The 20545-nt window shown below is 36.4% G+C and overlaps 2 protein-coding genes across 13 annotated transcripts in view; both read right to left on the reverse strand.

Annotated features, from left to right (window-relative positions):
- CCDC162P (coiled-coil domain containing 162, pseudogene) overlaps positions 1–9346 on the reverse strand; it is a 164731-nt gene extending 155385 nt beyond the window's left edge. For 5 of the 7 annotated variants that reach the window (XM_074333390.2, XM_074333389.2, XM_074333387.2 and 2 more), the window contains exon 1: positions 9050–9185. The gene's annotated coding sequence lies outside the window, so the exon portion shown is untranslated. Of the gene's footprint in view, positions 1–9049; positions 9186–9210 lie in introns of those variants that run through there. The other 2 variants (XM_074333388.2, XM_074333386.2) reach the window with 1 other exon arrangement.
- Positions 9347–16865: 7519 nt separating this feature from the next.
- The window catches only part of CEP57L1 (centrosomal protein 57 like 1), a 45318-nt gene continuing 41638 nt past the window's right edge, over positions 16866–20545 (reverse strand). For all 6 annotated transcript variants that reach the window (XM_074333381.2, XM_019734988.3, XM_074333383.2 and 3 more), the window contains one exon: positions 16866–20259. In XM_074333381.2, coding sequence (XP_074189482.2) covers positions 20041–20259 — 219 coding nt within the window. In that variant the 3' untranslated portion in view covers positions 16866–20040. The remainder of the gene's footprint in view (positions 20260–20545) is intronic.

The raw sequence follows: 20545 nt of genomic DNA on the forward strand, positions 1-20545 counted from the left end.
CTCAAGTCCAGTTTGAAAATCTTTGTCTTTTAATTGGAGCATTTTAGTTCATTTACATTTAATGGGATTGTAGTTATAGTTGGGTTTAAGTGCACAATCTTACTACGCATTTTATTCATTTTATTTTTATATTTGTTCCTTTATTCCTCCCTTTATTACTTTGAATTAATCAGTATCTTTATTATTCTATTTTACCTATTCTACTAGGTTTTTAATTATACCTGCTTGTTTTCTTTTAGTAGTTACCTAGAGCAGTGGTTCTCAAACTTTAGTGCACATCAGAATCACGTAGAGGACTTGTTCAAACACAGATTTCTAGACCCCACCTCTAAATTTTCTGATTTAGTAGGTATGAGGGAAGCCTGAGAATTTTCACTTCTAAGAAAACCCCAGATAGTGCTTGTGCTGCTGGTCAAAGGAACACAGCTTGATAATCACTCCTCTAGATTATAATATTCATCCTTGACTTATTATAGCCTACCTTAAGGCAGACTTTTTTTTTGCCACTGTACAAATAAAAACCTTACAATGAGTTAAGTCCACTTACCTCATTCATACAATTTATATAACTGTTTTTTACTTTAGTTCTACATATAAATGCAATACATTTTATTCTTATTGTTTTGAAAGTCAATTAAAAAAAAGCTTTACCAACATATTTATCTTTTCTGCTGCTCTTCTTTCTTGAAGATCCATACTTCCAATTGAATCAATTTTCCTTTAGTCTAAAGAACTTCCTTTAATGTTTTTTTTTACAATGTGGGTATCATGCTGATGAATTCTCTCAGCTTTTACTTGTCTGAATAAATCTTTTATTTACCATGATTTCTAAAAAATATTTTAATTGGGTAGAAAATTGGGTTTTTTTTTTTTTCTTTCAGCACTTTAAATGCCTCTTCATTGTCTTTTGGCTTCCATAATTTCAGTCAGATAATCAGTCATCTGTCTTACTGTTCCTTTTTTAGAAAGTAATATGTCTTGTTTTCTCTTGCTGCTTTTAAGATTTAAGGGTGTACTATAAGTTGTAAAGATATGGGAGGAAATAGATTTTGTCTTGAGTTATAATACCTGCAATTAATGAACTTGAAAGAAGTATAAAATATATTAACTTATTTTATGAAGTTAGCTAGATGTAAATGAATTGATTCATTAAATTGAGAAAACAGCTGTGAATCCTATTCTATAAAATATAGATGGCATCCAAAAAAAGTAAAACTAGAGTTTGGATTTTCTTTCTATTAAATTGATAAATTGATTTTTGAGTATATGTCTTCTTGGAACAAAAAAGCACTAAAAAGTATTTAGTGCCCAAATAGCAGAGGTTTCTTATATTACTAAAATACTCTTGAGAGCCTAACATTTTGTATTTTGTCATACCCTTGAACTATATTTTTAAACTAAAGTTCCTCATCTTTTTAAAAGTTCCTAATAAATATCATTATTTGAAACTTAGTTTATTTTAAATATTGCCTGTAACCTTTTTTCTTTAGTCACTAAATCATATATTTTCAGCCCCCAAATTCAGAGAAACAGACTCTTACTATATCTTTTACACCAAAATTATCTTTGGGGTCTGCTCATGTATCCTATAAGAGGGATGCTAAAAATAATTAGATATGTTTGGTATATTCCAGATTTTTTATTAGCTCAAAAATACTGTAAAAAAAATACTGTAAAAGTCACACTGCTTATCAAATCCTCAATATGAAAAAACCTTACAAATCAGTAAGAGAAGTTTAAGCTAAGTTAATTACATTTAAGTAAAATGTATTGATATAAATGTAGAATAAAGATAATTTTACAATTGAGTAACTTTCCGGTTGTACAGAAGCATACTCATGTCCATATATAAAGACTGGCAAAACAACTATTTTTTTCTTAATGGTATTTTTAAAGGAATACATATATTTTTTCCAGACAACAATCCTAAAATGTTTTATGGGATAAATTAAAAGAACCTGAAGACTTATTTCTTCCTCTCCGGGTAACTATTGACTAAATCCTTATAAAATGATTATATATTATTTCAGAAAAAAGGATTCCACTGTCCACTATTGTAGTACTGTTGACTATTACAAATTAACCTGAGACATGGAGAGTTGTCATCCACAGACAGTTTCCGCTTTTTCCTTACATTTGCCTAAAGTCCCTCCTATAAGCTACAGACCAGAAACGGAGTCTTCTGGAAGAAACATGAAAAGAATGAAAGCCTTAGTAAATACTTTTACTGTACTCATTACTGTTGGCAGGAAACAGACTTTTCACTATAAATTGATACTAGCATGACAAACAGACACTTGTCAGATTACCAAAAGATAGAGTCTGGATTTCTACAATTCTTTAAATCTAGAAGCAGATGACTTTGTGAAATTGATTGCTTTGCCCCCAAATCAGAAAAACAAGAATTAATTATCTAGGCCAAAATGAGTTACTTATGGCTAATGTTCTATTTCTGATGAACATACAAGAAAAATTCCTTTCTTCTTTTTCAAACTCTCTGTTAGCTACACTTGTATAAACTGGGATGAAACATTCTTTAAATGATATCATGTTCTAACTGACCCTTTGTAATTCAGAAAAAAACTATGAAAATTCTTAATATAGCTTATAAGGAACATTGTTAGGAAAGCATAAAAATAATAATTCTGGAGAAAATGCCAAAAAAATACAAAAGTACTCATAAATGGTAAAAATGGTCAAATGTTATGGTCAAAATGCCTTTACTTAGTTCCTTTACTTTTTATGTACTATTTTGCATATGTTCAATAAAATCTGTTCTTTTTATCTACCAGGCAGTAATTTAAAAATTGCTTTTGTAACCCTGGCCATGCCTCCCATCTTATTAAATTAGGTATGGCAAGCCCATTATTAAACAAGGTCCAAGCAACTTGATCAGGGTGAACTGGATGGTTCTTGGTTCCTGACCGCAGTTTATGGACTGATAAGAGACTTATATCTTACATATAAAAGTAATGACAACCTTATAGACTTTACAAAGTCTCCAGACAAAGTTAACTCTTCCATTTTAGTACCACATGGCTCTAGCTTTATTAACCAGATTACAAGGTCTTTGTGCACTAAGTATCACACTCACACTTTTATAATAAAAACTGACCAAATAAAACAAAACATCAAAATGGTGATGCTGCATCAGAAAATTACTAAGTACATTTATGTGGTCAAAGCCATGTTTGAGGAGTAAATTTGGAGGCCAAATTGACACCTTAACCAGATGGGTGAGCAATGCACATCCAATTCCAGAGTCAGAAAACAACACTATGTAAATAAAGAATGAACACAGCATAAACCTTTCATATTCCAAAGAATGGTCTGGCCCTTGCTCAACTCCCAGGAGGTAACGGCTAAGCCCTCGGAATATCCTGCCTGACAGGAATGTTTTTGTTTACCTGGGGGCCGTAGGCCCTGCCAGATAGTCTATGATTTATGTTGAGGGCCTTGGGCCAAGCAGTATCAGTTTGACCTCTTCAGGGGCTGGAGATGAAAGGTCAGCCACTGGGCAGTCAGTAATGCCTGTGTGATCAACCTACAACAAAAAACCAAGGCTTGGAGGACCACCCCTGTTGGCAACACTCCAAGGATGTCACCACACAATACTGCTAGGAGAATTAAGCGCTGTTTGCAGGACTTCATGGGAAGAGGACAATTGGAAACTCATACCTGGTGTTTCTGTGTCCTGGACTTTGACCTATGTCACCATTTCAGTTGCTGATTTAAATCTGTACCCTTTTGCTGTAACAAACCATACCGCGACTATAATAGATTTTCTGAGTTTTGTTTCCTTTTAGTGAATCTTTGAACATAAAGGTGGTCTTGGAAACCCCTGAAAACACACTTTGCAACCCTGAGATAAAGTAACATTAGCAAAAACAATTACTCTGTCTAGTTCTTGTTCCCCAAGTAAATGAAACCTTGAGTTTTTCCTGTAAGTTATTCTCTAATAAAAACAATTTTATCCCTGACTTTGGAAATGCTGATGCCTGAAGATATGACATCTTTGAAGTAATGACAGCTTTGGATATGACAATTATGTGAGAAAACCGATGTTTTCCACCTTTAAGAGAGTAACTGTAAGCTTGGTGACTTTGATAATTTTGTAGGGTTTTTTTTCTCCGTTAAATACTTCTCATATTTTTAATTTGATAAGGCTGTCCTTCTAAAGCTTGGAGTCTCTTATAAGTCTTTGCATATAAATGCCTTTTCTTTTCTAAATGCTTTAGTCTCTGAGTGGTTTATGTTTTATTTGAGCAGGTGGTAGTTTGAGTCAGTATTTTAGTAAACTGGTTAAGAGAACCAAACTCTACTTTTTGTAGCTATTCATAGAAATACGCAGAAGTAGCCCTGAGAATTATAAATCATAGGTAAATATCCTACTCAAATACCAAAGGCATATCCCTCCTTCTTTTTCAGAGCTATACTGTAAAAGAACAAGGGAAAAAAATTGTTGCGGAAAATTAGGCTTAGGTGCCCAATATTTAAATCATACCATAAAGTATGTAATACTAAAATAAATTCTTCCAAATCTATCAGAGAAGTTATTTACATAAAATCATAGAATAAATTTTTAAAAGGTCAGTTATTTTTTAGATTACAGTGAAAACAGAAATTCATAATATAGAAATAAATTATTTTAACTCTGGTACTGAATTTCCCAGCTTTAAATTTGTAGCTTAGTTTATTTTGGGGAAAATGAAGGTAATAATGCTTTTTATGTTATATTCAAGCATTCAAAATTTAAGATATTAATAGTGCTATTCTCTCACATGTATTACATATTCTGGGTTTAGTTGTCTCTGAAAAAATGCATTTAAGGTACTAAAGACAATTTTTGTTTTGCTAGAAGTTATAAACTATAAAATCATAAATATTCCATGGAATTCTCAGGAGTTTTTAAATGTAATTAAAAATGAGTTTCCTGTGTATCATTATGACTTATGTTTTAAATAACACATTTGTAAAGTTAAAAGGTCTTATAGTGATGAAAAGTGAAATACTTTCCAGTTCAGCAAGAAGATTCTGGACAACTGCCCTGTAAACATTAATCTTATATTTCAGGCAAGAAATGTTTCACTTTCTGTACTAGTACAGTAATAGATTTTTCTAAGAAATACTCTACAAGTCAATATACATTTAATTTTAAGGAAAACTAAGGAAAAAATACCTTACAAGGTTTTTCCGACTTACCCTAAAATTTACTTAATCAGATTAAGCAAAATTAGGTCAAAAGTATATTATTTTAGCTATGACTAGAAGGTCTGGCTCACTTTACAATTCATTTTTCATAAACACTAAAATCTCTTTAACTATGTAAGCAACTTTAATAATTTGTCATGGTGAATAAACTTTAACAAGTGGGTAGAATCCCATTAACATCATTCTAATGTTCACCCTGAGGTACTTCTTCCTATGTTCCGACCATAGTTCAGAGTCGATATGGCCATGAAAAAATATGTTGAACAAGATGCCAAAAGTCACAGAAACACAGCGTCTCAGTTAGGAGTTCCTTTATTTAATGAAGCTGTTTTTCAGGTAAGATATGTATATATTTCACTCACTCATTTAAAAATATTCTATCTGGTCTATTGCTCAGTAAAATGACGTTTATAAAGCGTGCCATGTTGGTGGTATATCAGGTTTTCAGTTTTTTTAGTGCTGTTGACTATTGATGCTCAGACAAATAGGGTTTGTCAAGGGATAAATCTTTGCTCATTTCAGATTTAAGACATGCACATAGTTTTTCACCCACAGATTTCATACCTTTATGAATTTTAAAACTGTCTCAAGCACATGCATAACAAGTTTCTTTCCTAATCCTAGGACCCATACTTGGTTAGATTCAATACAGAGGTAGTAGCTAGATAGCAACAATGGCTGAGGAGTAAGGAGGTCATTTGTTAAGCTATTCATGTTGAATATATTTATTTGTGTTCCCATCAGAAAAGCAACATTTCTCTAATGCAGGTTGACTAGTATTTGAAAAGAGTATTCTATAGGCCAGGAATGTAATGGTATTGATTAGAATAGGATTTGTATCTGCAAAACATACAAAACAGATTTGTAATAGTATTTCTGGATTAAATAGATTGCCACAAACCATAGTAGGGGATTTGGGAGTATTTCTATTTTAAACTGGCTATCTCACTTTCCTCTACAACATCTTTCAAATTCATTCTTCTGAACATTTATTAAGAGCTGACTTTTTCTTCTCCAAATAACATTTAGAACTACATTTTAAATTATAATCCAGTACTCACAAAGTTTCACAAAACACTGACTACCTTCTCTATGTGTGATGCACTCTGATCTTTTCAATGCTATTCTGTCATTTAAAAAATGTTGATAATGACCTACTAAATTGATTTAACAATCCATTAATAGAATATGATCTGCAGTTTAAAAACTACTGACTTTGTCCAACAGATGAAAAAGATGACATATGAGGAAATTGAGTGGCTTAAATTTATAAGGAAAGTGAGTGGCAGTCATTTGCATATTCGGTGCAAGTCAATAGTTGGGCTCTAGAATATAACTTTTCTGTATATTATTTTTCTGTTTTAGTCTAACTTATTATTGCTTGATTTCTAGCCCCCTCACTCTTCACTCCCTTCCTGTTTACTTTAGTTTCCTATTCAGTTTTTCTACTCATGCCTTTGAATTTAACACTGTTTATGTGGACAGTATTAGTTTAAAATTACTAGGTGAAGTGGTATCTTCAATCAACAAACCTATAGAAGACTAGGAGTCCTAGATCAATACTGCCACCAGGTAAAAAAGCAGATGAAAGCTATATAGCAAGACAGAGAATGAAGAAATAGAAACAGGCCAACTTTACCAACAGACGAGAACAAAGATTTGGTAGGCAAACATTTGTTGAGTATCTATTCCATTCCAGTTCTTATACTTCTATGTCACATATTGTTTTCTTCCTTGTATTACATTTACATATGTCTTATCTCCCCTATCAAATTATAAGCAACTGGAAGACAGAATCCATGCATAGTTTGTCTTTGAATCTCCTGTAGAATCTAACACAGTATCTTGAAATCAACAAATAGTTGTTATTAGGGATCGAACTTGCTGAATGAACATGTCAAACACACTAATCTACAAATAAAGAACTACCTTGGCTCTCAAACCTCTTCCTTGTAGCATCATAATACAAAAAAAGCATCATTCTGAGTGCCCACTGTCAGTCCCGTAAATAAACAAGCAATGAAATACTGAAATAACCTTAACCAGTGTTTATGCAAAATATGGTCACATATCTTCGAAAGGTGAAACAGCAGAATAGCTGAACTGGTGCCTGAAACAGCAGTAGTGGACCCAATATGTTCACTCAGATGAGACTATCAAATAAGGTTAATACATTTGCATGAAATAAACTATCAAATTCTTATTGAGCGGCCAGTTATGGGCCAGGTATTGTGCTCGGTGCTGGGCTACAGTGATGAGCAAGAAAGAATTTTGCTCTCAGGGAGCTTTCAGCCTATAGAGAAGACAAATAAATAAACAGTAACAAGCAAGCTTACTAAGTGCAAAGACGGGAGAAATACCTACAAGAGGCATCTAGGCTAGATTTGGGAGAAGGCAGGGATGTGAAGCGGAGGCTTAAAGAGGGCTTCTTAGAGGAAGCAATAAATTGAGACCTGGAGAATGAGAGACAGCTAGATGAGCAAAATTTAGGCAGAGAGTCTGATGGATAACTTTACCCTTATTTTGAAAGATTCCAGAAAGCTGATTCTATCATTCACAGAACTTTTTACCTTCCTTTGATAATTGATAATGCCCAACATTCCTCTTCCAACTGCCTACCCTGGATCCAGTCTCCCAACATTACAGACTGTTGAACTGGTCATTAACCAGTCTTATATTGTCACGAAACTGCCTCAGAGCATAAAGTAACAAGAGATGAATTTGCTTCTCCACTATTTTCTACTAAAACTGTTGAACACATGGGTGAATACAATGGAACATGCATATATAATAATAAACAAATTTCTGCGGTGGGGGTATGCTCATTTATAATTCTGATTGCCTAGGACATCTAGTAGGATCTTGCACCAAATGAGAATTCAATGACTATACCAATAAAGAGATCACAACCCCAAACACCTACCTGATTCTTTAAGTAAACAATTAATCTCTATCTAGAATAAAAACAAACTCTGGTCTAGACAATATTTTAAAACTGTAATAATTTTATGGCTAATTCTTCTTATATAATAATATACAAAAAAAGAATTAAAGGAGGAAAATGACATGAAAATAAGTATATAGGTTATGAAGATAATGGCTAAGGCATTTGCAAGGCCTATTTAATTACCAAGAAGTAAATTTATTTTCAGATCAGTGACAGTGAATATTATTTTAATTTATCTTCATTTTGCTTTAATTAAAAGGTGCCATGGCACCCATAAAGAGTTGTTTGTTTGTTTTGTTGTTTTTAATCTTACAGATGCTATTATGCTGTAGAGAGGCTTGTCTTGTTGTACATCTGGAAGTCAGCTTGTACTTATCTAAACCTCACATAGAATTAAATATTCTTAATAGTTACAGCTTTAGTTAGAGCTGAACAGAGTTCCAGGAAACCCCATTAGGAGTTTCACTATGTACTCTACACTAACAATGGCAGCTGCTGTATTTTTGGCCATGGTGAGCACAACTTCCATTGCGCATGACCAATCGGCCTTTGCCCCTTAGTTTGATTTCTCACATTACAAGTCAAAATTTAATTTAAATTTTTGATATCTTATCATAGACTAAGATTACTACTTTATAGTTAAAATTATATTTTTAAAGAAGGCTATACAAAAAGCTCAAAAATATTTTTAAAGTACACCATCCCAGCTAGCTAGCTCAGTATATTAAGCATCCCCATTAATTTTATACTGCTACAACCTGAGCATTTCCCTTCCACCCTCCTAGCTTTAGCTACAAGCTAATAAAAATGGCTGGGTTGCCAATGACCAAAACAAATACAGTTAATTCAAGATTCCAACTCTTATTTCCAGGATTAGAATATTCACAATACCTGTTTTTTAAACACTCGAACGTTCTAGTTTCACAGTTTCATCAAAGTTGAGACTTGTTTTGGCTAGAAAGTTCTAATTTTACTTTTTTTCGATTTCTGATTAAATAAAAACCAAACAAACCTGCTTTTCACTTAAGTGAACAAAATCAATGATATCCTACCGAGTTTCTGCTAGGCAGAGCACAGGTGCAGGGTTGCTATAGCAACTCTTGTACACTGACCAGATTGCCCCGTCCAGGAAGGAAATCGTTTGCTCCACCCGCTGAGGGTGGAGTCAAAGGCTCTGGCAAGCAGCCATCTGTGAGAAGAGACAAATTTTCAGTTTAGTAGCTGTGATGGAGCAACATTCTTTATTGTCTCACAGTAAGAAATGTCACCCCAATGACCAAAACAGACCACGGACCAAGTTGCTGTGTGTGATTATGTATTTCTGCACCATGGTAGGGCTGTTTTCTTTAACCCCTTCTACTAGAAACCTGAGCCAGGGAACAAGCCAAAACGAATTTCCTCTCAGTTACACACACAAAAAAAAAAAAAAAGAAAAAAAGAAAAAGACAAAAAGGAACACCCCACCAAAAAAAAAACCAAAAAAAAAAAACCAGACTAATAAATTAGAATATTCTCACTTTTATGAAGAATACATTTCAACTCTTGCTTTCAGGCTTTAAACTTTTGTAAACTTAGATTCTTGACAAAATTTTTTTTGGGGCCACTCAAATTTAACATTTACTTTTTACTCAGTGCCAGCCCTTCTGTCAGGTGCTTTAACATGCTATTTCACATACTCCTCACAGCAACCCTGTGAGGTAGGTAGTAATATAATCCCCATCCTACAAATGAAAAACGGAAACTTCAAAAAGTTATTTGATTGTTCAAATTACTAAATCATGGAGTCACAATTTGAACACAGGTCTCCTAATTCTAAAGTCCTGTTTTTCCTACCACATTACATTGATTTTGCAAGAAAATTCTAAATTCTTAACTGAAATATTCAAGTGTTACTAAAATGACATTAAATTTTTTAAATTTTGTTTTAAAAATACATTTTCACAAGTAATGACTTCACTACTGATAAACTAAATACATTCAGCCATCTTCTTAAGTGCATAGAAAACAAAACAAAAAGATAGGGTTGCATTAAGGTCCTGGTGATTTCTTTTGCTAAGTGTAAACTATAGAACTCACATTCTTAGGCAGGTCTGAGATGGCAGATTAGGTACATGCTAAGACTATTGCATCCCAAAATCACACCTGGGATTACAAATAAATTATAGAACAATCAACCTCAAAAATCATCTTTAGGCTAACTGAATAGAACCCCTGTAAATAAGGATAAAGAGGCCACATTGAGGCGGGTAAGAGTGGGGGAGACACAAAGCAGGCTGACCCCAAGCCCATGGGTGGTGGCTGAACACCAGGACGGACACCTCAGTGGCCCTCCAGAAGAGGGAGGGGTCCAAGCCCCAAACCAGGCTCCCCAGCCCAGAGGTCCTGAGCTGGGCAGAGGACTACCCTTGTGAAAATCAACAAGGACTCTGCCTGCCTGTCCTGGTGGGCCGGAGGGCGGCTAGAACCCCAGACACCCTTATAGAGCGCATACACAGACTCACTCACTTGCAAACACTCACCTGACCTCTGGTGGAGGGGCGGCAGCTTGGGAGGCCCAGGAATGTGCAGGGAAGGGCTAAGTTGTGTGGCTTCTGAGCAGGAGCTGGAGGGACAGAAGCCATTGTTGTCCCTGTGTGGAGCTTGACACACGTGTGACCTACAGGAGGGTGCTGTCTTCTCAGTGTTAGGCCTGCCCCCAAAGGGCCAAGTCAGGGACCAAATTGCTCTGGTGCAATCTGTGCATGTGTACCACCGTGGTGACACTCTTGGTGCCCACCCCCCACATAGCTGGTGCTATATGCCCTGGGATACTTTTTTTTTTTTTTCAATTTTATTGGGGAATATTGGGGAACAGTGTGTTTTTTCAGGGCCCATCAGCTCCAAGTCATTTTCCTTCAATCTAGTTGTGGAGGGCGCAGCTCAGCTCCAAGTCCAGTTGCTGTTTTCAATCTTTAGTTTCAGGGGGTGCACCCCACCATCCCATGCGGATATTGAACTGGCAACCTTGTTGAGAGCTTGCTCTCTAACCAACTGAGCCATCCAGCTGCCCCTCGCCCAGGACACTCTTGACTGCTGGGCTGCTAGCATCGTCCCACAGACTGTAGAAGCCTTTTCTCCAGGCTACAGGCCCTTGTGGCCCGAGAAACATTTGCTGGTGGGTAGTAACCCAAGACCTGCGTCATATCTCTTGGGTAGGTTTTGGGAGCCTGAGATGGGTGGTGGCTGGCCGTAGTGTTCTCAGGGCATTTCTGAGGGGTGGTCACAGGCCCAGCACCAATGCAGAAGCCAAGACTGCGTTGACTTTGTGGAAACAACCAACCACACCCCTTAGCTCCCTGGAACACTGCCCTGCCCACCTAGAGCTGCATTGCCAGGGGCACTCTGGGTGCCTGGGTGGTTGACCCCACCCCACAAGCTGTCAAGGACTTTTACAGCAATGGACAGCCGGGAGATTTTGGTGGGGCACAGTGACCCAAAACCTGAGCCGTAACCACTCTTAGTCAGCTCTCAGGAATTGGCGAGCTGAGGCAAACGGTGGCTAGCTGCATTTTGCAACGTGGTCACAGGCTGGGCACTGGCATAAGAAATGAATCTGCACTAACTTTGTAAAAACCACTGGCCACATCTTGTGACTCCCTTGGACTCCACCCTGCCCAGCTACTGCTGCACGACTGAGGGCACTCTCAACAGGCCAACCAGCCCAGCCCGCACACCTAAGGAGGCTCTTTCAATGGATGGGCCTTGCAGGCAGCAGGGGGGTAGCGATAGGCCTTTTGCTAAACTTCCTCAGGTCCACTATTGGTGGCAGCTGGCCTCAGTTCACAGTGAGGCCACCGCCATATATCCAGGTCTAGCACAGGCAGCAGCCAACCACATATAGCTTTGTGGCTTCTATCAGGTAGCCTCGGCTGGTAACGGGCAAGGCTGAAATTAGCCTGCATGGGAGCCCCTCCCAAGAGACACCAAAAACATCCAGAGGCCAGCCTCAGAAAACTACCTGGTTAGCCCCACAAGCAGCACACCCAAAGTGGGGGGTCTCAATAGGCACAAGAGCCTATGTGGGTGAATCCTCTTCTGAGGGGTCAGCCCCCACACAGCAGCTCACACACAGTGGGCATAGCCAATTCTTGCAGCTAGCCTGAGAGTCAGTCCCACCTACTGATGCATCGAAAGCAATCAAGGTTCAACTATAACAAAACACACACCACACACTCAAGGGACACCCCTGGAACATGCACAGGAAATCAGGGAAACTGAGCCATTGGACTACACAGGATACATACTACGTAAGTCCACCCAGCAAAGACTGAGACATAGGAGATCTACTTAATACATAGAATCAGACACAGAGCACAGCCAGAATGAAGAAACAAAGAAACATGTCCCGAATAAAAGAACAGGGGAAACCTCCAGAAACAGAACTGAATGAAAATGAGGTAACCAACGTACAAGAGACAAGTTTAAAACATTGATTATAAAAATGCATAAGTGAGAATTTCAACAAATAGTAAGCACAAAGCATAGTAAGCATAAAGGACACAGAGTAACAGCTATATACGATGTCAGAGGGGTAGCAGACAGGGGGTGGGGTGTTATCACTTTGTGCGGGTATAAATATCTAACTATTAAATTGTTTTGTACACCTGAAACTAACAACAAAAAACACATAGAAACCATAAACAAGAACTAATCAGAAATAAATACAATAACTGAAATGAAGAATACATTAGAAGGAATCAACAGATTAGATGAAGCAGAGGATCTAATCAGCGATTTAGAAGACAAAGTAGTAGAAAACACCCGACTGGAACAACAAAAAGGAAAAAAGAATAAAAAACAATGAAGATAGTTTAAGGGATCTGTGGGACATCAAGTATAACAACATTCACATCATAAGAATACCAGATGGAGAAGAGAGAGAGCAAGGGATCAAGAACCTATTTGAAGAAATAATGCCTGAAAACTTCTCTAACCTGGTGAAGGACATAGACATACAAGCCCAGGAAGTAGAGAGAGTCCCAAACAAGATGAACCCAAACAGTCCCACACCAAAACACATAATAATTAAAATGGCAAAGGTTAAAGACAAAGAGAGAATCCTAAAAGCAGAAAAAAAAAAAAAAAAAGACAACTAATTATTTATAAGGGAGCTCACGTAAGACTATCAGCTGATTTCTCAACAGAAATTTTGCAGGCCAGAAGGAAGTCACAGGAAATATTTATTCAAAGGGATGGAAAGCAAGGGCCTAAAACCAAAACTACTCTATCAAGTAAGGTGATCATTTAAAATTGAAGGAGAGAAACAGAGCATCTAAAACAAGAAAAAGCTAAAGGCATTCATTACCACCAAGCCAGTATTACAAGAAATGTTAAAAGAACTTCTTTAAGCATAAGAAAGGAGCAAAAACCTAATGAAGATTAAAAATATGAGTAATAAAATGGCAATAAATCTGTACCTATCGATAATCATTTTAAATGTAAATGGATTAAATGCTCCAAACAAAAGACAACAGGTAGCTGCGTGGATAAGAAAACAAGACCCATGCATATTCTGTTTACAAGAGACCCACCTCATATCAAAAGACACACAGGGACTAAAAGGGATGGAAAAAAATATTTCATACAAATGGAAATGAAAAAATCTGAAGTAGGAGTACTTACATCGAACAAAACAGAATTTAAAACAGGCTATATTAAGAGACAAAGGACATTACATAATAAAGGGATCAATCCAACAAGAGGACATCATCCTAGTAAACATCTATGCACCTAATACAGGAACATCTAAATATATAAAGCAAATATCGAATGACATAAAAACAGAGATCAACAGTAACACAGAGTAGGAGACTTTTCCCCCCCTTTTCCCAGCCTCCGGTTCAAGCCTTTGTTTCAGTCTAGTTGTGTAGGCCATAGCTCCCTGGCCTTATGAGCCTTGCGCTCCCCCCACCCCATCTGAGGTAGTCGGTGGCATCGTCGATCAGCAGCTATCGCCGGCTGCCCAATGCTCACACTGCCTGCCGGCTATCATGCTGGCAACCAGCTGCTCATGGCGGCACACGGTAGCCCATGGCAGCACACAGTAGCCCAAGGCAACACACAGCAATTGCTGGCTGCTGGTCACTCAATGCTGGCCACCGGCCGCTCATGGCAGCACACGGTAGCCCATGGCAGCACACAGCAGCCCACGGCAGCTCATACTAACCGCCAGCTGCTCACAGCAGCCCAGCTCCAGGGAGAGCCATTGTTCACAAGCTTCGCTGTAGAGGGCACAGCTCACTGGCCCATGTGGGAATCAAACCGGTGGCCTTCGGTGTTAGGAGCATGGCATTCCAACCACCAGAGCCACCAGGCCAGCCCAGAGTAGGAGACTTTAACACCCCACTGACACCAGTGGACAGATCTTCCAGACAGAAAATCAACAAAGAAACAGTGGCCTTAAATGACACACTAGATTTCTAGCTATGAAACTAGAAATCAATTACAAGAAAAAAAACTGGAAAACACAAAAACACATGGAGAGTAAATAACATGCAACTAAAGAATGAATGGGTCAACAATGAGATGAAGGAAGAAATCAAAAGACACCTTGAGACAAACGAAAATGAAAACACAACCCAAAATCTATGGGACATAGTGAAAGCAGTCCTAAGAGGGAAATTCATAGCAATGCAGGCCTACCTTCAGAAATAAGAAAAATCTCAAATCAACAGTCTTTGCATCTAAGGGAATTGGAAAAAGAACACCAAACAATGCCCCCAGCGAGTATAATGAAGGCAATAATAAAGATCAGAGCAGAAAAAAGCGAAACAGGGACAAAAAAAAAAAAAAAAAAAATCAATGAAACCAAGGGCTGGTTCTTTGAAAAAATAAACAAAAGTGACAAACCTTTAATGAGACTCATCAATTAAAAAAAGAGAGGATCCAAATAAAAATCAGAAATGAAAGAGAAGTGACAACAGACACTACAGAAATACAAAAATTTTAAGAAAATATTATAAGCAACTATATGCCAACAAATTGGACAATCTGGAAGAAATGGATAAATTCCTAAAAGCATACGATCTTCCAAGGCTGAATCAAGAAGAAACAGAAAACCTGAAAAGACTGATTATATGAAAACAATTGAAACAGTAATTAACAAGCCTCCAACAGATAAAAGTCCTGGACCAGATAGCTTCACAGCTGAATTTTACCGAACATTCACAAAAGAATTAACACCTATTCTCCTCAAACTATTCCAAAAAATCCATGAGGAGAGAAGGCTCCCTAGCTCATTTTACAGGGCCACCATTACCATGGTTCCAAAACCAGACAAGGACATTACAAAAAAAGAAAACTATAGGTTGATATCCTTAATGAACACATGCAAAAATCCTCAAAATATTAGCAAACTAAATTCAAGAATACATTAAAAAGATCATACACCACGAGCAAATGAGATTCATTCCCGGTATGCAAGGTTGGTTCAATATCCACAAATCAATTAATGTGATACATCACATAAGCAAAATTAAAATTAAAATCATATGGTCATATTAACAAATGTAGAAAAAGCATTTGACAAAATCCAGCATCTGTTTGGATAAAAACTCTCAGCAAAGTGTAAATAGAGGGAACGAATCTCAACATAATAAAGGCCATATATGAAAAACCCACAGCTAATACTGGGGATGCCAAAAAAATGTATACACATTTTAAAAGATATTATCTATGCTCAAGCAGTAGTTCGCCATAATCAGAAGTGTCTGGACGCTGATGGTAACCACTTTGAGCACCTCTTGCAATTGCAGCAGTCAAAGGTGACTTGTATTCATCTTTTGTTATTGATATATATTGAGTATTACAATTAACAGAGTTTTTTCCTTTCTTAAAATGTGTATACATTTTTTTGGTACCCTCTGTATATTCAATGGGAAAAAACTAAAACCATTCCCCTTAAGATCGGGAACAAGACAAGGATGCCCTCTCATCACTTTTATTCGACATAGTACTGAAAGTTCTAGCCACAGCAATCAGACAAGAAAAAGAAATAAAAAGCATACAAATGGGAAGGGAAGAAGTAAAAATGTCATAATTTGCAGAGGACATGATACTATATATAGAGAACCCCAAAGATTCTACAAAAAACAAACACACAAACTATTAGAACTGATACATGAATTTAGTAAAGTAGCAGGATACAAAATTAATATTCAGAAATTGGTTGCATTTTTATACACCAATAACAAACTATCAAAAAGAAAAATTAAGAAAACAATTCCATTTACAATTGCTTTAAAAAATATATAAAGTACTTAGGAATAAACAAATTAAAGGAAGTAAGAGACCTGTATTGAGAAAATTATATGACACTGAAGAGACAAATTAAAGAAGATACAAATAAATGGGAATATATACCATGCTCAAGGATAGGAAGAATATAGTTAAAATGTCCATGTTACTCCAAGCAATATATAGATTCAACTCAATCCTTATCAAAATACTTATGGCATTTCTCAAATAACTAGAACAAATAATCCTAAAATGTATATGGAACCATGAAAGATCCCGAATAAGTACAGCAATCCTGAGAAATAAGGACAAAGCTGGAGGTATAACACTACCAGATATCAAATTATACTACAAGGCCATAGTAATCAAAACAGCATGGTATTGGCATTAAAAACAGACACAAAGATCAAATGAACAGAATAGAGCTCAGAAATAAATCCATGCATCATTTAATCTATGACAAAGGAAGCAAGAATTTACACTGTGGTAAACACAGTCTATTTAATAAATGGTGCTGGGAAAACTGGACAGATACATGCAAAAATACCTGAAACTGGATCACCTTCTTATGCCATATACAAGAATAAACTGAAAATGGATTAGATTTAAATGTAAAACCCAAAATAATAAAACTTCTAGTAGAAAATACAGGAAATAAACTCTCAAACATTATCCTTACTGATATTTTTACTGATGTATCTCCTTGGGCAAAGGAAACAAAAGGAAAAAACAAACAGGACTACATCAAATTAAAAAGTGTTTGCAAAGCAAAGGAAACCACCAACAAAACAAAAAGACATCCTACTGAATGGGAGAAGATATCTGCTAATGATACATCTGATAAGGGGCTAATATCCAAAATTTATTAAAAAACTCATACAACACCAAAAAAACAAAAAAACAAATAATCCAATTAAAACATGGGCAGAGGACTTGAATAGACATTTCTCCAGAGGACATACAGATGGCCAACAGACATTTAAAAAGATGCACAACATCACTAATCATCAGAGAAATGCAAATAAAAACCACAGTGAGATACCACCTCACTCCCATCAAAATGGCTGTCATCCATAAATCAACAAGACTGGTGAGGGTGTGGAGAAAAGGGAACCCTCGGCGCACTGTTGGTGGGATTGAAAATTGGTGCAGCCACTACAAAAAACAGTATGGAGATTCATCAAAAAATTAAAAATAGAACTACCTTATGATCTAGCAATTCCACCCCTGGGAATTTATCCAAAGAAATCCAAAACATTAATGCGAAAAAATACATACACCTCTTTGCTGCAGCACTATTCACAATAGTCAAGATATGGAACCAATCGACATGCACATCAATAGATGATTGTTTAAAGTAAGTGTTGTACATTTATACAATGGAGTATTACTCTGCCATAAAAAAGAATGAAATCTTACCATTTGCGACAACATGGATGAACATAGAGGACATTATGCTAAGTGAAATGTCAGACGGAGAAAAACAAATGCCATATGATCTCACTTACATGTGGAATCTAAAGAACAGAATAAACAAACAAACCAAACAGAAATAGACTCAGAGATATGGGGGGGGGGGAACTGATGGTTGCTAGATGGGAGGCGTGGAGTTGGGGAAGGTAAAAGATTAGAAAGCACAAATTACCGGTAGTAGTCACAATATTGCCATGGGGATATGAAACAGTTTGAGGAATATAATCAATAATGTTGTGAAGATTATGTAGGGTGCCAGATGAGCACTGGACTTATTAGGGAGACCACTTCATAGACTGTGTAGATGCCTGACCACTACACTGTACACCTGAGGCTGAAGTTGAATAATATTGAATGTCGACTATAATTAAACACACACACACACACATATCATATATCATGTATATTTTGTATCTCTCTCTATACACACATACACACACACACACATTCACGGGATGTGGAGTACAGCATACAGCACAGGGAATATAGTCAATGGAACTGTAACAGCTATATACAATGTAAGTGGGGTACTAGAGTAGTAGATTGGGGAGTTATCACTTTGTGAGGGGTGTAAATGTCTGTTACAATGTTTTGTACACCTGAAATTAATTTAAAATAAAAAGGAACTCACATTCTTGAGAATGAAAGACAAAGTAGAAACTGAGGTGAGGAAACTTAGTTTAGATGAAGCACTCTGTGTAACATCTCTGGGGCTGAAGGAGTTGCTAGAGGGTCAGGGAGTGAAAGTGGAAGGACAAATGTAGTTTAAACCAGATGGAGAGAAACTTGTATCTCTGCCATTAGTTATTTTCAAGGACAATTCCAAGTCTCAACCTGCCCATTTTCAGTCATCTCCTCACTTCAGGTATGGAAAGGTCTAACACAGAACATCTCTCACTGAGAATGAATCATAGTTCTCCCTACTCCCCTCCTCAAAAGGACCATAATTAACCCTTTTCCTACACACCCTTTCAGGGAATTTCCTAGGAGGACATAGGACTGTCTTTTAAAATTGCTCTTCTTAGCTTCCCAGGGTCTTGACCAAAAATTCTTTCACACCTATAGCTTGAATATTCCCCCAGCTGTGGATTCAGTAAGGATGTCCCTTCAATTCTGTCCCTTTGGAATCACCATCTCCTAAACTGCTATCCTATCTTCTGAGTTCCTTACTTCTATTACACTTTTTCTGTCAGCTTTCTATTCTTACTTTAGTTGATGATTCCAATTCTCTAGTTGCCCTAAAGGATTTCAGTAAGGAACCAAAAAAGTTCAGAAGAGTTGTACTAATTTCCAATGGCTTCTGGAAAGATAGGTCAGAAAGTGTAAATTTATTATAAAGCCTACACACACAAAGAAATCTCTTATTACATCATTGATTTAAAAATATAAAAAATAAGACTGTACCATATTTCCCTGAATTTTTTGCTGGATGAGGAAGTGAAATGTCCAACTTCTTCCTGTACTTTCTTATATATATATAAAATGCAAAAACTAAAAGTTATCGAAATCGTAGTTGTAAAACTAGATTTGTAAAAGAGAATGGGAATAGCAGAGGAAAGCTTCTGTAGCTGACTTGTCATCTAAATATTAAGTGCGTTATTATTTGTAATTGTCATACAATCTTGGGCTAAAGGCCTGTTTACAAAGCTTTTCCCTTTCCAAAAACAAAAAACATTTCATAGCTCTAAAACAAGATAGGGAGGAAGTACTAGCAAAGTTAAAAGACCTTTCCATACTCTGTTTATTTTGTGTTGGTTCTTAAGGGTACAAGCCTACTAAATGAAAAAGTGGAATGGTACTTCAAATGGTATTTCAAATTTAACTCAACTTTAAATACCATCAATCCAGTGTACTTTCTTAGATTTGGCTTAAGATATCTAAAAATTGAACCATGTTTCTAAAATATGGTGAGATTAGGTATGTCAGTCAATAAGAAAAACAAAAAAGCAATCATTTATTATTTGAGACTCTGAGGAGGTAATTAGGCATTAATTAAAAAGTACTACAATTTGATACTTTATAGAAGCTGGAAACATAATTCAAAATTTCATAAAGGTATATTAAATTAAAACCACTTTAGACAATTTAAGATTTCACTGACAAAGTTCATTTAAGGTGACAGTTTTGCTACTGTGTTACTGTTCCCACATGATATCATCTCTTCTCAGTTTCATTTGAAGATTATGGACTCGTATTGGATGAAAGTTGCTGTTCTTCTGAAGAGAGTTAGTTAGCAAACATTTTCTGGGGCTATTTTTTATGTTCTTTGATCCTTTAGGGTTGCTGTCTTCTTGTTGAATACCTGAAGCATCACTCATCTTTGAGTTTTGAAATTTTTGCTGCAGTTTACGGACCTGGAGAGAAAAAAAAAAATCTAACATTTTAGTCAAAAACACTAAAAATATACCCTCCAATTGATGGACTGGATTGATAGTTTAAAGATTACATGAAATGAAAAAGCTCTTAAGTTTTTATTTATTGAATACCTATTATAGGCCTAACACTGTGCTAGTCAGATAGAAATATAATGAATAAAACAATCTCTGCTCTCAAGGAGCTTATTGCTATTATTAGTGAAAGAAAACCATATATGTCACAATTGGAGAACAATTCAAGCCAGGATAACTTTGAGTAGGACAA

Source organism: Rhinolophus sinicus, chromosome 2 (genome assembly GCF_057876585.1).
Source record: "Rhinolophus sinicus isolate RSI-liver-muscle chromosome 2, RSI-T2T, whole genome shotgun sequence".
Lineage (NCBI taxonomy): Eukaryota > Metazoa > Chordata > Mammalia > Chiroptera > Rhinolophidae > Rhinolophus > Rhinolophus sinicus.